The sequence below is a fragment of the Geotrypetes seraphini genome, chromosome 7 (assembly GCF_902459505.1).
Source record: "Geotrypetes seraphini chromosome 7, aGeoSer1.1, whole genome shotgun sequence".
In the NCBI taxonomy this organism is placed as follows: domain Eukaryota; kingdom Metazoa; phylum Chordata; class Amphibia; order Gymnophiona; family Dermophiidae; genus Geotrypetes; species Geotrypetes seraphini.
The window spans coordinates 73,838,745-73,856,902 of NC_047090.1; the positions used below are offsets into that span (position 1 = coordinate 73,838,745).

At 43.7% G+C, this 18,158-nt stretch overlaps 1 protein-coding gene across 8 annotated transcripts in view; it reads right to left on the reverse strand.

Annotated features, from left to right (window-relative positions):
• Positions 1-18,158, reverse strand: part of KRAS (KRAS proto-oncogene, GTPase) — a 93,691-nt gene that overhangs the window by 19,268 nt on the left and 56,265 nt on the right. For 6 of the 8 annotated variants that reach the window (XM_033951463.1, XM_033951464.1, XM_033951466.1 and 3 more), the window contains exon 5: positions 9,426-9,495. In XM_033951463.1, coding sequence (XP_033807354.1) covers positions 9,426-9,495 — 70 coding nt within the window. Of the gene's footprint in view, positions 1-7,772; positions 9,496-18,158 lie in introns of those variants that run through there. The other 2 variants (XM_033951469.1, XM_033951462.1) reach the window with 2 other exon arrangements.

Here is an 18,158-nt window from a genome sequence, read left to right on the forward strand (position 1 = left end):
GTCTAGACCAGATGTATCCCATATATTAAGCTCAAAGGACTGTCTATTCTAGATGAGATCTTGGGACAAAACCATGGTGGAAGGTCATTTAGGTCATGATCTTGGACAATTATGTCCTCCTAAGAAAGTGGTCAGAGCTTATATCTGCTGGAATCTCCTTTGATGGGCTTATGACTGGATTGTGTAGGCTTAAGCTAACTAGACCTTTGTATCATAGAGCCAATTCTCTTGACTTAATTCTCATTAAGCTGGATCAATCATGAATTGCCAAATCCTATATAACAAAGGATTTCTTGGATATTAGACAGTAAGTTTTCATTAATCTTCTAAAATGCATGTAACTCGACAGGGCTGTCCCCTGTCACCCCTCTTATTTCTATTGTACCTCGAACCCTTTCTTCGCACTGTGTCTCAGGACCCCGACATAGTGGGTGTGTACTTCGGGACTCATTCACTCAAAGTGTTGGCCTTTGCAGATGACCTATTATTTTTGCTAACTGACCCCGCTCACTCTGTTCGATATTTATTGAAAGCGCTTGACGAATTCAAATTTTATTCGGGATTTACGTTGAACTACCAGAAATCTATGGCCCTAGCTAGCCCCCTGACACTACAACAGACCTGGAGCGGTCACTTCCCATTTACGTGGGCTCAGACTTCAAATCACTATTTGGGGGTACAGATCCCCCGAGACCACCAGCAATATCACCCCATTGCTTCAAGACACCTCACAACATCTACAGAATTGGTCCACTTTTCCCTTATCGGTGGCGGGCCGGGTAGCCCTTTTTAATATGGTGCTCTTTCCCAAATGGTTATATCGCTTTCAGGTTTTACCTCTGCTGCTGTCCCATGCCCATAACATTCGTTTAACGAAAGAGCTACAGTGTTTTCTATGGGGTGGTAAGCGACCACGTATGCCCTTGCTACGGATGTGTCTGCCCAGGGATAGGGGGGGGCTATGGTTTATTAAATGTACGTTGGTATGCTATGGCTTGTCAGATGAGATATATTAATGATTGGTTTAGAGGAACATCTGATTTTTCTGCTATACCACTGGAGTTATCTTTGCTGGCTCCGTTCCATGTGAGCTATTTTCTACACGTGGCGGATCCAAGGATGCGTCCTTTGGTGTCTCACTACCCCATTTTTACGCCGGCCAGAAGGACATGGAGATGGGTCTATAAAACAGCCAAATTGTCTTCTAGGGTGTCTTTATATTTGCCTATACAGGGCAATGGAGCTTTCCAGCCGGGCATGCAAAATGCCACCTTTCTTAGGAGGTAAGCACAAGGTCTACAATATCTTTTTCACCTGTTTTCGGAGGAGGGGAGCCTGGTCACATTTGCCGAGCTGCAACAAACTTTTGACCTACAGGCTAATGATCTCTTCGCCTATTACCAGATCCGTCACTATGTTCAGTCCCTCCCAGTGGCTGCCCTTACTGAAGTCTGCAGGGAGGCGCTTTCGGAACTCTTCAGCCTTTCAGCCCTACAGAGGATTCCTCTACAATTTCATATTGTGGGGATCCGGGATTGCCAACCAAGTACGAATCTGGATATATTAGCGACAGCGTGGGCTGAGGACTTGCATTGCCAGTTGACTGCTCAACAGTTACAACGGGTCCTGAAGAACATTCAGAAGGTGTCACCCAATATTACTCACTGGGAAATGCAATTGAAAATTGTTCTTAGACTTTGCATTCCACCGGAACGTGCAGCCCGGATGGGGATTACTGCATCGCATTCTTGCCCGAAATGCAATCAGGCTCATGCATCTTTGAGTCACATGTTTTGGGCCTGCCCCGCAATCCAACAGTTTTGGAGATATCTTGGCCTATATACCACTTCGCTTTGGGGAAGGCGATGGCTTCTGCAACCGAGGGCGTTATTTGGATTTTATAATATAGCCTCGCCCAAACCCAGGGGAATGTCAGCATTTATCTCCAGAGCCCTTTTGATGGGAAAAAAAAGCCATCCTCACCAACTGGCTCTCCCGTGATCCCCCATCATATGCACAATGGAGATCCCTAAGGATAGTGCACGCAACACTGGAGAGACGCATGGTGGGAGACTTGACTCTTGGCCCGGGTCGCAAATTTTGTCAGGTGTGGGAGCACTTCTGGCAGGACCTCACATCACGTGCTCGCAGTAGACTTTTGAATCTTTAAGATTTTATTCCCACTCTCAGCTGTTGGACCGGCCATGGATTCTTGGGGAGGGGAGGGGAGAGGGGGGATGGGAGGGGAACTGATTATATTGTTGAAAATGTTATTTCCTGAATGGTACTACTGTTTGTATTTGCTTCTTACTGCTGGAATAATAAAAATCATTTAAACATAAAATGCATGTAGCAGAATGATAGCGAAATTAACAGGAACAGCGAAGTAAGGAGAGGAAGAAAGGAGAGAGAGAGGGGGAGCAAGAGGTAGGGAGGGGGAGAGAGAGAGGAAGGAAGAAAGAAAGAGAGGGAGGGAGAGAGAGGGTGAAAGAGATAGAGAGATCGATAGAGATAGATAGATCTGAGGTCTCTGTTCCTTGAACGTGGATACCCAGATCAAATAACACACAAAGCATATCTATGCAGTACATGTGCGTGTGAGCTAATGCTACAATATAAAGACAACACATCAGAAGATATTCTCACTGCAGTATTTCCTCATTCCCATTTTGATTCTGTGCTGAGTTCCCGTGGTCTCACGAGACTACAACAGGGAGTTTTTTTTGTTAAATTATAAAGAACAGTGGTGGATTTATTATTTAAATTCTGTACATCCTGTGAGTTTGAATGGGGAGATTGAATGGATGACAGTGATCTGACTAGAGAATGACACGGGAACAAATTTGTCTCTGTGTGATCTATCTCCATCACCGTCTCATTGAATTCTGTCCCTGCCCCATCCCTGTGAGCTCTATCTTCATCTGCACAAACCTCAAACACTTTAAAATCATAAGTGTTTGAGACTTGTGCAAATGAGGACAGAGCTTGCAGGGATAGGGCAGTGGCAGGGACAGGATGGGGATGGAGTTAGATCCTGTGGGGATGGGAACAAATTTGTTCCCCAGTCATTTTTTAATGAACACCAGTGGGTCCTGTTTGGTTAGAACTATCATGCGATTTCCTCTTGGTTAAAATTAGTCTGAATGCAGCTGCCAGTTTTGGTTGTTTAGAACAGTGGTTCCCAACCCTGTCCTGGAGGAACACAAGGCCAATTGGGTTTTCAGGCTAGCCCTAATGAATATGCATGAAGCAAATTTGCATGCCTATCACTTCCATCATATGCAAATATCTCTCATGCATATTCATTAGGGCTAGCCTGAAAACCCGATTGGCCTGGTGTTCCTCCAGGACAGGGTTGGGAATCACTGGTTTAGAGGAGAGAGCACAGTTTCAGACAGTAACCATGGGTTTGAAAATATTTTAATTGAATTTCTGATGTTGCTGGGTTTTTATTTGTTGAGTAACATTTTTTTCTACTTTTTAGGAAACATAGCTATTTCGGCACATGGCTTTCCTGCACAGCTATAGATAAGTTTTTAATATACTTTGAATTTCAGATTTTAGTTTCAAAGTTTGAATTGATGCAAGACAAAAAAACTAGAATATGTGAACCAATGATGTAGTAGTGAGCCGATACTGCTAGCTGAGGGGTTTTATATACTGAGTTGGTTATACATGTCAAGTGATTAGAAGACTTATGATGGTGTTTTTCTAGCAAGATTTTTATATTCTTTGATAAGTGACACAGCTGGGGATGTTATGCTCAAGCTTGAGGCACACGCCAAAGCTACGAGTATTGTTTTACACCATATTGCTGCACCACCCATGCTTCTTGAATATTGGGTGAGAACTCTTAGCAGTCAGCTAGTGGTTCTGCACATTCAGGAGTGAAGGAAGGTCGCTCCTGCCATGGTTCACCACTGGACCACCAGGGACTTAACAGATACGCGGAGGGGGCAGGAAGGAGATAAAAGTTGTTTAAGGTTGGCCAGAGCAGGAGATGGAAGGGATCCCTCCTGTCCTAGCCACTGCAGGACCACCAGGGATTTAAAAGATATGTGTGTGGAGTGGGGGAGGGTGCAAGGAAGATAAAAAAATTTTAAGTTGGCTGGGGCAGGAGACAGGACAGGCATCGGAAGGGAGGGGGGGACGGGACAGGGTACAGAACCTGACAATGCAGGAAGGAGGGGGATGGATACAGAGCCTGGCATGGCAGGGGAGGGAGGGGACTTGGTGCAGAGTGGCATGGCAGGTGAGGGAGTAAAGGAGGGGGCTGAATGCAGAGAAGGGAGGGAAAGCAAACGGTGCAGAGACTAGCAGGGAGGGAGGGGGGCTGGGTGCAGAGCCTGGCAGGGCACTGCACTTGAATATTAACACACACACGGTTTATATTAGAGTCAACCTTTTTTCCTCTTTTTGGGAGGGAATAAAAGGTTACCTCTGTTTATATTCAGATCGGTTTATATTTGAGTATATCCGGTAAGTGTCAAACCACTCGATAACATAACACATAACATGTCTTTTTATGCACCAGGAAGCTGTAGATTGCAGCTGTGGCATCTTAAAGACAACAAATAAAAATCCTACCAAGAACTGTCTCAAGGGAAAATAGAAAACCAAGGTGACAATCCATGGGATGCGATTTTAAAAGCAGAGCAGAAAAGCTTAGAATATTGTGTACAATTCTGGAGGCTGCACCTTCAAAAATATATAAAAAGGATGGAGTCGGTCCAGAGGAAGGCTACTAAAATGGTACATGGTTTTCATCGTAAGGTGTATGGGGACAGACTTAAAGATCTCAATCTGTATACTTTGGAGGAAAGGCAGGAGAGGGGAGATATGATAGAGACATTTAAATACCTATGTAATATAAATGCGCATGAGTCAAGTCTCTTTAATTTGAAAGGAAACTTTGCAATGAGAGGGCATAGGATGAAGTTAAGTGGTGATAGGCTCTAGAGTAATCTAAGGAAATACTTTTTTACAGAAAAGGTGGTAGATGCATGGAACAGTTTCTCAGAAGAGGTGGTGGAGACAGAGACTGTGTCTGAATTCAAAAGGGCCTGGGGTAGGCATGTGGGATCTCTCGGAGAGAGAAAGAGATAATGGTTATTGCGGATGGACAGTCTTGATGGGCCATTTGGCCTTTATCTGCCATCATGTTTCTGTGTTTCTATGTTTCTTTATTGGTCAATAAATACAAAGGGAGTCAAACAAAACTGGAGATTTCCTGCCAGCCAATGTTTTAAAACCAAGTAGCAACAATTTATAATGATATTCAATTGGCAACCAATGCAATTCTTAAAGAACAGGAGTGATGTGTTCAAATCTAGAAGTTCCAGTAATTAACCTTAATGTGTGGTAAGTGTGCACGAAAGTGCTTAACGCAGTTTAGTAAAAGGACCCATTGTGGCTTAACAGTGTGCACTATTGTCAACATCAATTTCTTAAAAGGATGGTGAGGAAAGTGGGTGGTAGCTATAGTTTACATTTACGGTAATGTGGGATAGTTACTATTAACTGAATAGGACTAGCTGACTGCATCAACTTACCTGCAATATAATAATAATAATAACTTTATTTTTGTATACTGCTATACCACAAACAGTTACATAGTCAATGAGCAGTGAAGACATTTCATAGTTACAACTCAATTGCCAAAATCAATTGGAAAACCTTACAAAACAGGCCCATAGTATGCTAGCTATAAATATATGACAGTGGACTTTGGAGACTTATTCTATTACATGAATACAGTTAATATCAGAAATAATGCACCTCCTAGTACAATACTACATTAAAATATTAAAGGGCACTGGTTTTGTTTTACCACACAAAAGACTATGGGCTCCTTTTATGAAGCCGCAGTAGCGGCTTTAACACGCGTGACTTTTAATCACACGCTAACCGAAAAACTACCGCCTGCTCAAGAGGAGGCTAGTGCAGCCGGCGGTTTAGCGCACGCTATTACGCGCATTAAACTGCTACTGCAGCTTCGTAAAAGGAGCCCTATGATCCAGTATTCTAGTGACCAATACATCTGTTACAGTTACCATTAAAGTTTGAGAGTTGCAATCATGTCTTAAATAAATTCCGACTGTAAAGTGAAACTAAATTTTTATGATTTTAGCTAAGACAAGTTCTTCTAACTCTCAAAGATTACAAAATTATAGCTAGTATGAGTTCATAAAGTATATAGATGGAGGAATACAAGATGGCGGACGCTATGTAGCTGTGCTCGGCAGGCTTAGCGTTTTTTCTTTATCTCAATAACTGGAAATAGATACTTACTTTAACGGAATGCCTCATACGAAGAGGAAGGGGAGTGTGAGAGCGGGGCACTTGCCGCTGCTCACATCGTCTCCTGCCCAGCAGACAATTCAGCGGTTTTTGCAGCCGCTGAGACCAGCCGACGCCCAGATATCCCCGCGGCGGGAGAGTTCCGCGTCGGACCTGAGTGAGGGAGCACTCGGGTCTCTGGATCTGATGACATCTTTGTCTCCACCGCATCTCTCTGCGCCCCCATGTCCAGCAGAGGCGCAGAGTGTTGAGCTTGGCCCCGAGGGAGAGGAGTTGGAGACCCCGGAGCAGGCAATGGGAGGAGCTACTGCCCTAGCTGGAACGCTGGGAGGAAGGGCCGCTGAAGGAGAAGGAGCACCAACAAGCACCCCAGCAGTGACACTGGAAATACTTTTGGAGGCTATCAAGAGACTGGATGTGAAGGTGGAGAAGACTGCCTCAGATGTTGAGGTAATGGTTAAGAAAATGGATAATTTTTCTGAAAGTTTGCTGAAAGTAAAGCAAGAGTGCATGGACAAAATACAAACTGAGTCAGCTTCATTGAAAAATTCAATTACCACCATTGTTAAAGAACAAAATTCCACTGCCCGTAAAATAGAAATGATTGAGAACTTTAACAGAAGATTGAACCTGAGAATTTTAAATTGCCCAAGGATTTTGGCAATATCACCCATTGAGATTTTTAAAAAATTTCTGGTAGAATGTTTGAATTATCCGCAAGATCAGATTCCGCCTCTAAATAAAGTATACTTTTTACCTACTTCAAAAAGAAATTCAGATATACCTAAAGGTGAGAATTTGGTCACTGATAAAGATTTGCAAAACCTTACGGCAATATTAGAGGAATCATCTACGGAAGTTAAAGAGAGAGGAACTTTAATTGTTAACTTTATCTTTGAACAAGATCTTAATGGAGTTATGAGGTTGTTCTTTAAAAAGTCTGGATCACTTTTTTGTGGTCAACGTTTATGGTTATATCATGATGTAACTAGAATAACCCAGGAAAGACGGAAAATATTTTTGGGCATGAGAGAAGAAACAAGGAAGCTAGGTGCTACTTTTTTGCTAGCTTATCCATGCAAATGTGTTATTAAGTTTAAAGGTCTGAAATATGTGTATTTTACACCAGATCATCTACGTTCCTTTTTAGATCTCAAAGGTTTATCTAGTGGAGGGAGTGTAGCTTAAAGGAATTGCTGGGTTGTAGCGTTTAAGCCTTTACCTTTTTGTTATATTATTGTAATATTACTCCCTATAATATCTTTGTTTTCTTTTCCTCCTCCTAATTTGAGGTCTAAGGAAGAGTTAAGTTTCATATATATATTTATTTTAAATATTGTAATGTTCAATGATGTTTTTCTTTTGAAACATGATTCTGTATTTCTAAACCAAGTAGTTATACTTGTAAAGTATGTTAAATTCAATAAAAATAAAGTTAAAAAAAAAAAAGTATATAGATGTTGCTGAGTAAAGCCAGAAGAGCACTGCTCAGGATCTATACTGCATATCTATCTATACTGCATATCTATCTCTTCTTCCATGGGCTGCCTGTTTGAAAACAGAAGAGGCAAAAAGGGGCGAGTCATAGTGTGAGGGTATGAATCAGGTTTACTTATAATTTGAGGATTGCTGCAATGCACTGACTGAATGAATTGATAATCTACATTTACAATGTTCTTGAAATATATTTAAAAACTTGCCTTTATTTCCTCAGACTTAACAAATGAGTTCAAACAAATAATTAAGAGGTTAAAAAAAATAAAAAAGCCCAAAATGCTTTGTTTTGATTCTGCTTCAAAGTGCAAAATAGGTGGCAGCAAATAAACATAAGACCATCATCATCTAATTTAGTAAGCTTACACAATATTTATTAGGATGACAAATCAAATGTTTTTCTTAGCTAAACAGAATTTAGAACTGGACGGTCATGATGCATTAACATGTGTATAAGTCAGATGATCCACCAAATCTGACAGCTGGGGGGCATATGTTGTGCACACTAGAACATCCTTCTTTAGACAAGCTCCTACTGACTTCTTCAATTATGATACAGTGTTAGAATATCATTACAGATATCAAGGGTTGTCTTAAATGGCATACCCACACTTTTGTTCCCTGGAAAGCCTTAACTGGTCAATGGAGTGTAGCTGTGTTGGGGGAAATTAAGCATTTAATTTAACTAGTTGTCTCTAGTGCTGTAATAATTTTCTCACGATGGAACAGAAAAACATGCCATCTTAATGTGCCTCCCATGTCACGTGATCTTTGTCAGTTTTCTGTGGGTAAAAATGCAAGATTTAAGGAGTAAAAATAAAAAAGTACAGTGAAAGTTGTGAATGTTACTTGTTTACATTCATCAAATATTTAATAGCCTACATACATGCAAACAGAATTTATGTGAAGGTTATAAATATTTGTGGTCCCAGGGTATTGAAGTCAGGCCAGACATTTGATCTGAAATCTTTACCAATCCTTTTGTCAGACCAATTAAAACAGAAAAGAGGTGATTTCACACACATCTCCAGAAGTTCATATAAATCAAAAAAACAACTGTCAAATTAAGAGTCACAGATGTACCAAAAAACCCAAGAGAACTCCTGGGCAATTACATTTGTTTTCACAGGCATTACTAGTTCACAAATCCAACAGTCAAGGAATACTGGCACTTAAAAGCAATGGTCCCTTTAAGAGGAGATGCTATGTATGTGGTGCTCCTGTGCCAACTGAGGCTGCTGCCATCACTGCAGCGATAAACCCGAACCCAATATGCTAAGCCGCCACTTATCTTTGCAGCACAGCTATGTGATGCTCTGAGCAGCCTCACTGTTTGTAGGGAATATTACTTAAAACCAATACATTTCCGCTGTCTGTAGTAGCATTCAAATAAAAATGCTCTTTCTACTTTATAGAACTCTTAAGAGCATAAGATGGGCCATACTGGGACAGACCAATGGCCCATCTAGCCCAGTTTCATGTTTCCAACAGTGGCCAATCCAGGTCACAAATGCTAATAATTTAGTATAATGTACAAAAGTAGAACTTTTACTAATACATATATTGCAGATAGGAGAAAACTATTCACATAATTATACACTTTGCCTTCGATTTCTTTTTTTTCTTTTTACCATCTTTGCTCATCTTTTCTTTATGTTTTCGAATTTCTCGAACTAATGTGTAAAAGGCATCATCAACTCCCTGTAAAGAAATAATAGAGAATTACCTAAGAACTTTTTGGCATTTTTATCTATTTTTCTTTTTTTTTTTGAAAATATGTTTATTAAAGGATCAATGCATACGAGAAAATACAAATTGTGACCATACAAGAAAAGCATCATATACAACAATCAAGGGTGCAGGTAAAAATAAACAAACGTCAATACATCCACAACATATGCAGATCCAATTTTTTTTAAATAAAACCCCCCCTCCAGCCCCTCCCCCCACCCTCCCTGTGCACCCATGATCTCTAACCAGCCCTAAAAGGAACTCCAATAATCCAAATAGGTCTTAGATTTCCAGCTCACAGCCCCCCGGCGGTGCTGCCGCTCCCACCCAGCCATCAGAGACATATTAGCCTGCCACTGTTGCACCGTTGGCCGCGTAGTACCAATCCAGTGGCGAAGAATTAGTTTCTTTGTGATTCCTAAGGCTACTAAAAGAAAGCGCCTTCCAGAATCGCTAACACCCGCTTCCACCAGGGGACCTGTGACACCCAACAACAACGTCTTATAAGACCAGTCTATAGATAAACCTATAACTTTCTCCAGCTCTTGAAGCACAAAAATCCACAGGGGCCCTACATGTGAACACTCCAAAAAGTGATGTACCAAGGTGTACCGGTGCTCATTTTACAGAGTGGGAAGGAGGAACTTCAATCCATTTCAGTATTTATTCAGTTTTAGGAGGCACAACTGTGCAATGAAGTTCTAAAATATTTTCTTTACATCAATTTTATAAATTACTTGTGGAAGACAGTTCAGTTCTCTGAATCCAGATACCGCTACTCAAACTGTGAAAGAAAGTGGTCTAATGATTAGAGTAGTGGGCTGAGAACTAGTGCTGCCCGATTCACAGATTCATTTCAGTGAATCGATTCACTTTCTTTAAAATTAAAATTTAATTAAAAAAAAAAAAAAAAAATCAGACTCATCGATTTAGAGAGTCCCGAGTCACCCGACACATCTGGACCTCCTAAAGCAGCAGCAGCAGTAAACAGGCTACTCCTGGCCTGACCCACTGGGACTTTCCCTCTGCTGTGTCATTGATGACACAGGCTGCGAGCAGCCTGTTCACCACTGCTGCTGCTTTATGAGGCCCAAATGTTTAGGTCTCACGGTGGGGGGTGTCAATCGGAAAGTGCTGCACAAGGGGCTAGGATGGTTTGAAAGCTGATGCACAAGGGGATGGGAGGGAGGAGAAAGGAAGAATTGTTGGACATGGGGGTGGAAGAGATGCAACAAAGAGGTACAAAGGGATGAGATGAGAGGGAGAAATCCTGCATATGGTAGAGGGGAAAAGACATGCATGGAGAAGAGGAGAGCAGGGAGAAATGATGTATGGAGAGAAAGAAATGTTGCACATGATAATGGAGAGGAGGAAGGGAGTGATGCTGCATGGTTCTGAATGTGAACTCGCAGGCCTTGAGCATGCTCAGATGCTCAAGGCCCAGCAGAAGAGGAGGCCGATCTTCGGGCACCGGCACCAAGCACTGGACATGCCGGTGCCCAGATGAGGGTAAGAAGCGGTTGGGGAGTGCCAAATCGCGTTGGGGGGGGGGTGCCCAATTGCGGCAGGGGGGTGCCCAATCGCGTTGGGGGGGGGTTGCCGGATCGCGAGGGGAGGGTGCTGGATCGCGGGGGGGGGGGGGGGGGGCGCTTGTAAATCGAGCCATGCTCGGTTTCCGAAGCACCGATTTTGCAAATGTTTTGCTTGTCTTGCAAAATACACGCAAACCGGTGCACTCGTAAACCGAGGTACCACTGTACTCCAAAGCAGATCAGAAGCAATCAAAAATCACCAACAATTGATTTTTAGGAATTAAAAAGAAGTGATTGAACAGATTTTGAAGAAATGTTTTCAAGTAACTTTGACAGGTATAAAAATCAAATAGAATTATTATCTATGAAATAATTGCATCTGATTTTTTAATATAAATTTCTATTGCATTTGATACTTTAAATATAAATTTCTAATGTATTTACTAGATCACTAAAGACCATCCTGGTAATGTTAAACAGACATTCTACCACAAAAAAGCTTACATAAAACACTTAAAATTAAGTCTACAATGAGTTGCCGGTACCCAGGGACGACGAGAAGAGGCAGACGGAGCTGCAAGCAGTCAACACGTGGATGCAGCACTGGTGTGAGGAAGAAGGATTCCATTTTGTGCGCAACTGGATGATGTTCTGGGGGAAGAGCAAGCTATTCAGGAAGGAAGGACTCCACCTCAGAGGAGACGGGACGAGGCTACTTGCAAGCAACATCAAGAGAGAAATTGAGAAGTTTTTAGGAAGAAGGAGAAAGCCGAGTCAATGATTCGGGAAAGCACAGTTACTTACTGTAACAGGTGTTATCCAGGGACAGAAGGCAGCTATTCTCAAATGTGGGTGATGTCATCCACGGAGCCCGGATGCGGACAGCCTCGCAAGCAGACTTGCTTGAAGAAACTCAGAAGTTTCGAGTCTGCCGTACCAAGCCTTCCCGCCCAGCACAGGGCGCATCTCCTCAGTTCAGATAGTTAGCAGAGAAGACAACCAGGGAAGGTGGGTGGGTTGTGAGAATAGCTGCCTGCTGTCCCTGGATAACACCTGTTACGGTAAGTAACTGTGCTTTATCCCAGAACAAGCAGGCAGCCCATTCTCACATGTGGGTGACCTCCAAGCTAACCAGAATGGGATGGTGGGAGTGTTGGCAATCAGGAGAATAAATTTTGTAATACCGCCTGGCCAAAATAGGCATCCCGTCTGGAAAAAACATCCAGTCAATAATGAGAGGTGAAAGTATGAACCGAGGACCAGGTGGCAGCTTTGCAAATTTCCTCAATAGGAGTGGATCTGAGGAAAGCTACTGAAGCCGCCATGGCTTTGACTTTGTGGGCTGTGATTCGACTGTGTAGATGTGGTCCAGCCTGAGCATAGCAGAAAGAGATACAAGCAGCCATCCAGTTGGAGATGGTACACTTAGAAATCGGATGCCCCAACTTGTTTGAATTGAAGGAGACAAAAAGTTGAGGAGCAGATCTGTGTGATTTGATGCGTTCTAAGTAGAAGGCCAAAGCACGTTTACAGTCCGGGGTATGAAGAGTTGATTCTCCAGGATGAGAATGAGGCCTTGGAAAAAAACACTGGAAGTACAATGGATTGATTGAGATGAAATTCTGAAACCACTTTAGGTAAGAATTTAGGATGAGTACAGAGGACCACCTTGTCATGATGAAAAACTGTGAAAGGTGGATCAGCAACTAAAGCTTGCAGCTCAATGACTCTTCGAGCAGATGTGAGAGCAATGAGAAACACCACTTTCCAAGTGAGGTATTTGAGATGAGCCTTAGCCATTGGTTCAAAAGGAGACTTAATCAATTGGGCAAGAACAACATTGAGATCCCAAACCACTGGAGGCAGTTTGAGAGGAGGTTTGACACTGAAAAGACCTTTCATAAATCTGGAAACCACAGGATGAGCAGAAAGGTGTTTCCCTTCAATAGGCTGATGGAAAGCAGCAATTGCACTAAGATGGACTCGAATGGATGTAGACTTGAGGCCAGAGGTAGATAAGTGCAGAAGATAATCCAAGACAGAAGACAAGGAGGTAGCTTGAGGCACCTTGTTCGAGAGATGCACCACGTAGAAAATATAGTCCATTTTTGGTGGTAGCATTATCTAGTGGCAGGTTTTCTGGAAGCCTCTAAAATGTCCTGAACAGGTTGGGAAAACTGAAGAGGAGTTATGTTGAGAGGTACCAAGCTGTCAAGTGTAGAGACTGCAGGTTGGGATGAAGTAGAGATCCTTGACTCTGTGTAAGCAGAGATGGAAAAACTGGTAGAAGGTATGGCTCCATGCTGCTGAGTTGAAGAAGAAGGGAGAACCAGGGTTGCCTGGGACACCGAGGAGCTATTAGAATCATGGTGGCATGATCGTTCTTGAGCTTGACAAGAGTCTTGAGAATCAGAGGGAATGCATACAGAAATTTGTTTGCCCATTCCAGAAGAAAAGCATCCGCCTCCATGCGGCAAGGAAAGTATATCCTTGAGCAGGACTGAGGCAATTTGTTGTGGGGAGACGCGAAGAGGTCTATCTGAGGAGCCCCCCACAGAGATAAGAAGTGTTGAAGAGGCAACGAATTGAGAGTCCATTCATGAGGTTGTAGAAGGCGACTCAATTTGTTTGCCAGACAATTGTTATTCCCTTGAATGTAGACAGCTTTCAGGAAGATGTTGTGAGACACAGCCCAAGTCCAAAACTGCAGAGTTTCCTGGCAAAGAGGGAGAGAACCTGTGCCTCCCTGCTTGTTGACATAGTACATAGCGACTTGATTGTCCGTTTGAATGAGAACGACTTTGGGCTAGATTCATTAAACAAACCGATTGTGTACCGATTGGTTTGCGAGCCCTTAGCGACCAGATTTCCCTCCTGCAGTTTTCACTAACCTGTGTAGCAATCCGCTTCCGGTGCACGCATGCAAATGAGGGGAACTGCATGCAAAGTAGGCAGGGATGCGATTCACTAAACTTTTTTCGATCCGACTGGGCTCATAAAAAGCGACTTCTCTGAAGCCCTTTGCGATTGCCCTGCCCTGAACACGCCTGCCTGCTCAGATCTCTCCAGCCTGCTCGCCCCAACTCTCTTGCTCTCTGCTGCCCTTCCCTGCAGTTTTAAAGCGGAGCTGCACGCCGCAGTGCAGCACCAGTTTTAAACCCGTGGGCTCACACTGAAGGGAAGGAGGGAAGAGGCTGCCATCGCATAGGAGCAGGAGAGTGGGGCCCCAAACATGCCTGCCCCGACTGCCTTTGCAAGTCCGTGGTTTTAACCCGAAGCGGGTTAAACCCACGGGCTCGCAAAAGTTTAAAGATTATAAAAAAGAAAAAGTCGTGGCAATGACAGGTCTACGCTTGCGCGATCCGTGTAGACAGATGAGAGCGTTCCTCCGATCGCCCCATCTGCATATTTTAGGTTAGTGAATTCGTCGGACCTGCCTGAATCTGAAATAGATTGTTCTGATTCGGGCATGTTAGTAAATCTAGCCCTTTGTCGTGAAGAAGATGTTGAAAAGCTTTGAGAGCATTGAAGATCGCTCAAAGTTCCAACAGATTGATGTGACATTGACGATCCGTGCTGGACCAAAGGCCTTGAGTATGGAGACTGTCGAGATGTGCCCCCAAGTGTAGGTTGAGGAATCTGTCATGAGAACCTTCTGATGAGGGGGTGTTTGGAACAGCAAGCCTCTGAAAAGATTGGAAGAGAGCATCCACCAGTGGAGAGACTGCCTCAAAGAAGGAGTCACTGTGATGTGTTGGGACAATGGGTCAGAAGCCTGCACCCACTGAGATGCCAGGGTCCACCGAGGAATTCTGAGGTAAAGTCTGGCAAAAGGAATCACATGAACTGTAGAAGCCATGTGACCAAGTTGTACCATCATGTGTCTCGCTGAGAGTAAAGGAAGGGAAGACACCTTGTGGCAAAGCTGAAGGGGAGCGTCCAGACGTTGCTGAGGAAAGAATGCTCTGAGTTGTATAGTGTCCAGAACAGCTCTGATAAACTGTAGGTTCTGAGAGGGCTGGAGGTGGGATTTAGGAAAGTTGATTTCGAAGCCCAAACTTTGGAGAAACCAGGTAGTCCATTGGGTCACTACAATAACCCCCTGAGATGTTGAATCTTTGATGAGCCAGTCATCCAGGTTCAGGAACACCTGAAGACCATGGTTCCGCAGAGCTGCTGCAACCACCACTAAGAACTTGGTGAACACTTTTGGAGATGATGCCAGGCCGAAAGGTAGCACTCTGTACTGGAAATGTAGATTTCCCAGCCGAAATCTGAGGTACTGACGGGAGGCTGGATGAATGGGAATGTGAGTGCAAGCCTGCATAAGAATTTAAGAATTGCTACTGCTGGGTCAGACTCTCGTGCCTTAACTGAGACCAGCCCTACCTGCGTACGTTCCGGTTCAGTAGGAACTTGTTTTACTTTGTTTTGAATCCCTGGAGGATGTTTTCCCCTATGACAGCCTCAGTAAGAGCGTTCCAGTTTTTCACCACTCTCTGGGTAAAGAAGAACTTCCTTATGTTTGTACGTAATCTATCCCCTTTTAACTTTAGAGAATGCCCTCTCATTCTCCCTACCTTGGAGAGGGTGAACAACCTGTCTTTATATACTTAGTCTATTCCCTTCAGTATCTTGAATGTTTCGATCATGTCCCCTCTCAGTCTCCTCTTTTCAAGGGAGAAGAGGCCCAGTTTCTCTAATCTCTCACTGTACGGCAACTCCTCCAGCCCCTTAACCCTTTCGAGTAGTACCATGTCCTTCTACATGTACGGCGACCAGTGCTGGACACGGTATTCCAGGTGAGGGCATACCATGGCCCGGTACAGTGGCATGATAACCTTCTCTGATCTGTTCGTGATCCCCTTCTTAAATCATTCCTAGCATCCTATTCGCCCTTTTTGCCGCCGCTGCCTCCTTGAGATCTAGAGAACACAACCAATAGTTCTGATCTAGAAGGGGATATAGAGATGCCAGGGACAACATGCAAAATTTTTCTTTGACCAAAAATTTGTTGAGAGACCTGAGATCCAAAATAGGCCACAGATTGCCCATCTTTTTCAGAACTAGGAAGTAACGGGAATAAAAAAAACCCTGCTCTGCTGTTCCAAGGGAACTTCCTTGATGGCACGGAGATGAAGCAGAGCTTGAGCTTCCTGAAGAAGGGCGGTCTGGGAAGGATACTCTCTTGGAAGAAGTTCCGGTGGAATCTGAGTGAAATGAAGCTAGTATCCTTCCCTGATGATGGACAGCACCCAGAGGTCTGATGTAATGGTCTCCCATCGATGGTAAAAATGATAGAGACGACCTCCTATGGGAAGAGGAGAGGACAGAGGCAGAACGATGGAGGTTATGCTTCGAGACAGTTAAAAAGGCTGAGAAGCCTTGGATGCAGCAGAAGGTTGAGGTTTCTGTTGCTTCTGCTGCTGCTGTTGTTTCTTGGGAAGTGCTCGAGTGTAAGGAGCTGCTCTCGGAGGATAACGCCTCTGTTAGGATGGAAGAGGTCAAGAAGGCTTGGAAGGAGCTGGCTTAGGCTTTGGTCTGACTATGGAAGCAAAAGATTTCTCATGCTCAGGCAACTTCTTGGTGGCGGCCTCTATAGATTCATCAAAGAGGTCATTGCCAAGGAATATTGGCCAGACTATCCTGAATGTTGGGGTCCATATCAATAGTGCAAAGCCAGGCATGGCATCGCATTGATACTGAGAAAGCAGTGACCAGTATTGGTCGCCATACCTTAAGAAGGATATGGCGATACTCGAGAGGGTCCAGAAAAGAGCGACACGATTGATAAAAGGTATTGAAAACCTTTCATATGCTGAAAGATTAGAGAAACTGGGGCTCTTTTCCCTGGAAAAGCAGAGGCTTAGAAGGGACATGATAGAGACTTACAAGATCTTGAAGGGCATAGAGAAAGTGGAGAGGGACAGAGTCTTCAAACTTTTGAAAACTACAAGAATGAGAGGGAATTTGGAAAAATTAAGAGGGGACAGTTTCAGAACCAATGCTGGGAAGTTCTTCTTCATCCAAAGGGTGGTGGACACCTGGAATGCGCTTCCAGAGGGTGTGATAGGACAGAGTATGATAGGGATTGGATGATTTCCTGAAGAAAAAGGGGATAGAAGTGTATAGATAGAGGATTACTATACAGGTCCTGGACCTGATGGGCCGCTATGTGAGCGGGCTGCTGGGCGTGATGGACCTCTGGTCCGACCCAGGAGAGGCATTGTTTATGTTCTTATGACCCTCCAGGAAAGCTCAAAGGCATCATAAGATGACTGAAGAAGGTGCAACCTGAGTTGTGCTAGTGTAGCAATGACTTCCTGGAACTCTAAAAGCCTGTGCTGAGCAAGGTCCTTAGTAAAACCAGGGCGTATTTCAATAAAATATTTGAAATAAGTAGTAAAGATGAAATAAAAATTCAAAACTCTGGAGGCCATCATCAAATTTTGATAAAGACGGTGGCCAAACTTGTCCATGGTCCTGCCCTCTCTGCCAGGAGGTATGGTAGCATAGACCCTTGAAGGATGACTCCTCTTCAAGGAAGATTCCACAAGAAGAGACTGATGAGATAGTTGAGAGTTATCAAAACCTTTGCAATGTACAGTTCTATACCTCGATTCCAACTTGCCTGGAACAGCAGGAATGTAATAAGGAGTCTCCAGGTTTCATTTGAAAGTCTGAGAAAGAAGCTTGTTAAGAGGGAGTTTGAGAAACTCCGCAGGAGGTCGAGCAAACCCATTTCCTCTAAATACTCCTTAAGAGTACTTAGAACCAGAGTCCAATTTAAGATCTAGATCCTCAGCCATTTAATGGAGGAAGGAGGAAAAGGACAATTGATCCACAAGAGGATGGCCTCGAGAGGGACTCGATGACCTTGAGGCACGTCGAGTGGAAAACAAAGGTGAAGCCTCTCTGGAGTTTGATATCCTAGTGAATAAGCAGACTTGGACGAGTCACTGGGATTAGCGGAACCCTCAGGTTCTGCTATTGGTGTCCTCGATTGAGGAGTTATAGGCTTCGAAGTGCTGGAACGCCTGGATAAGGAAGGCTTCTTTCTTGAAGAGGACCTGTGCCTTGATGAGTGCCTCGACCGGTGAT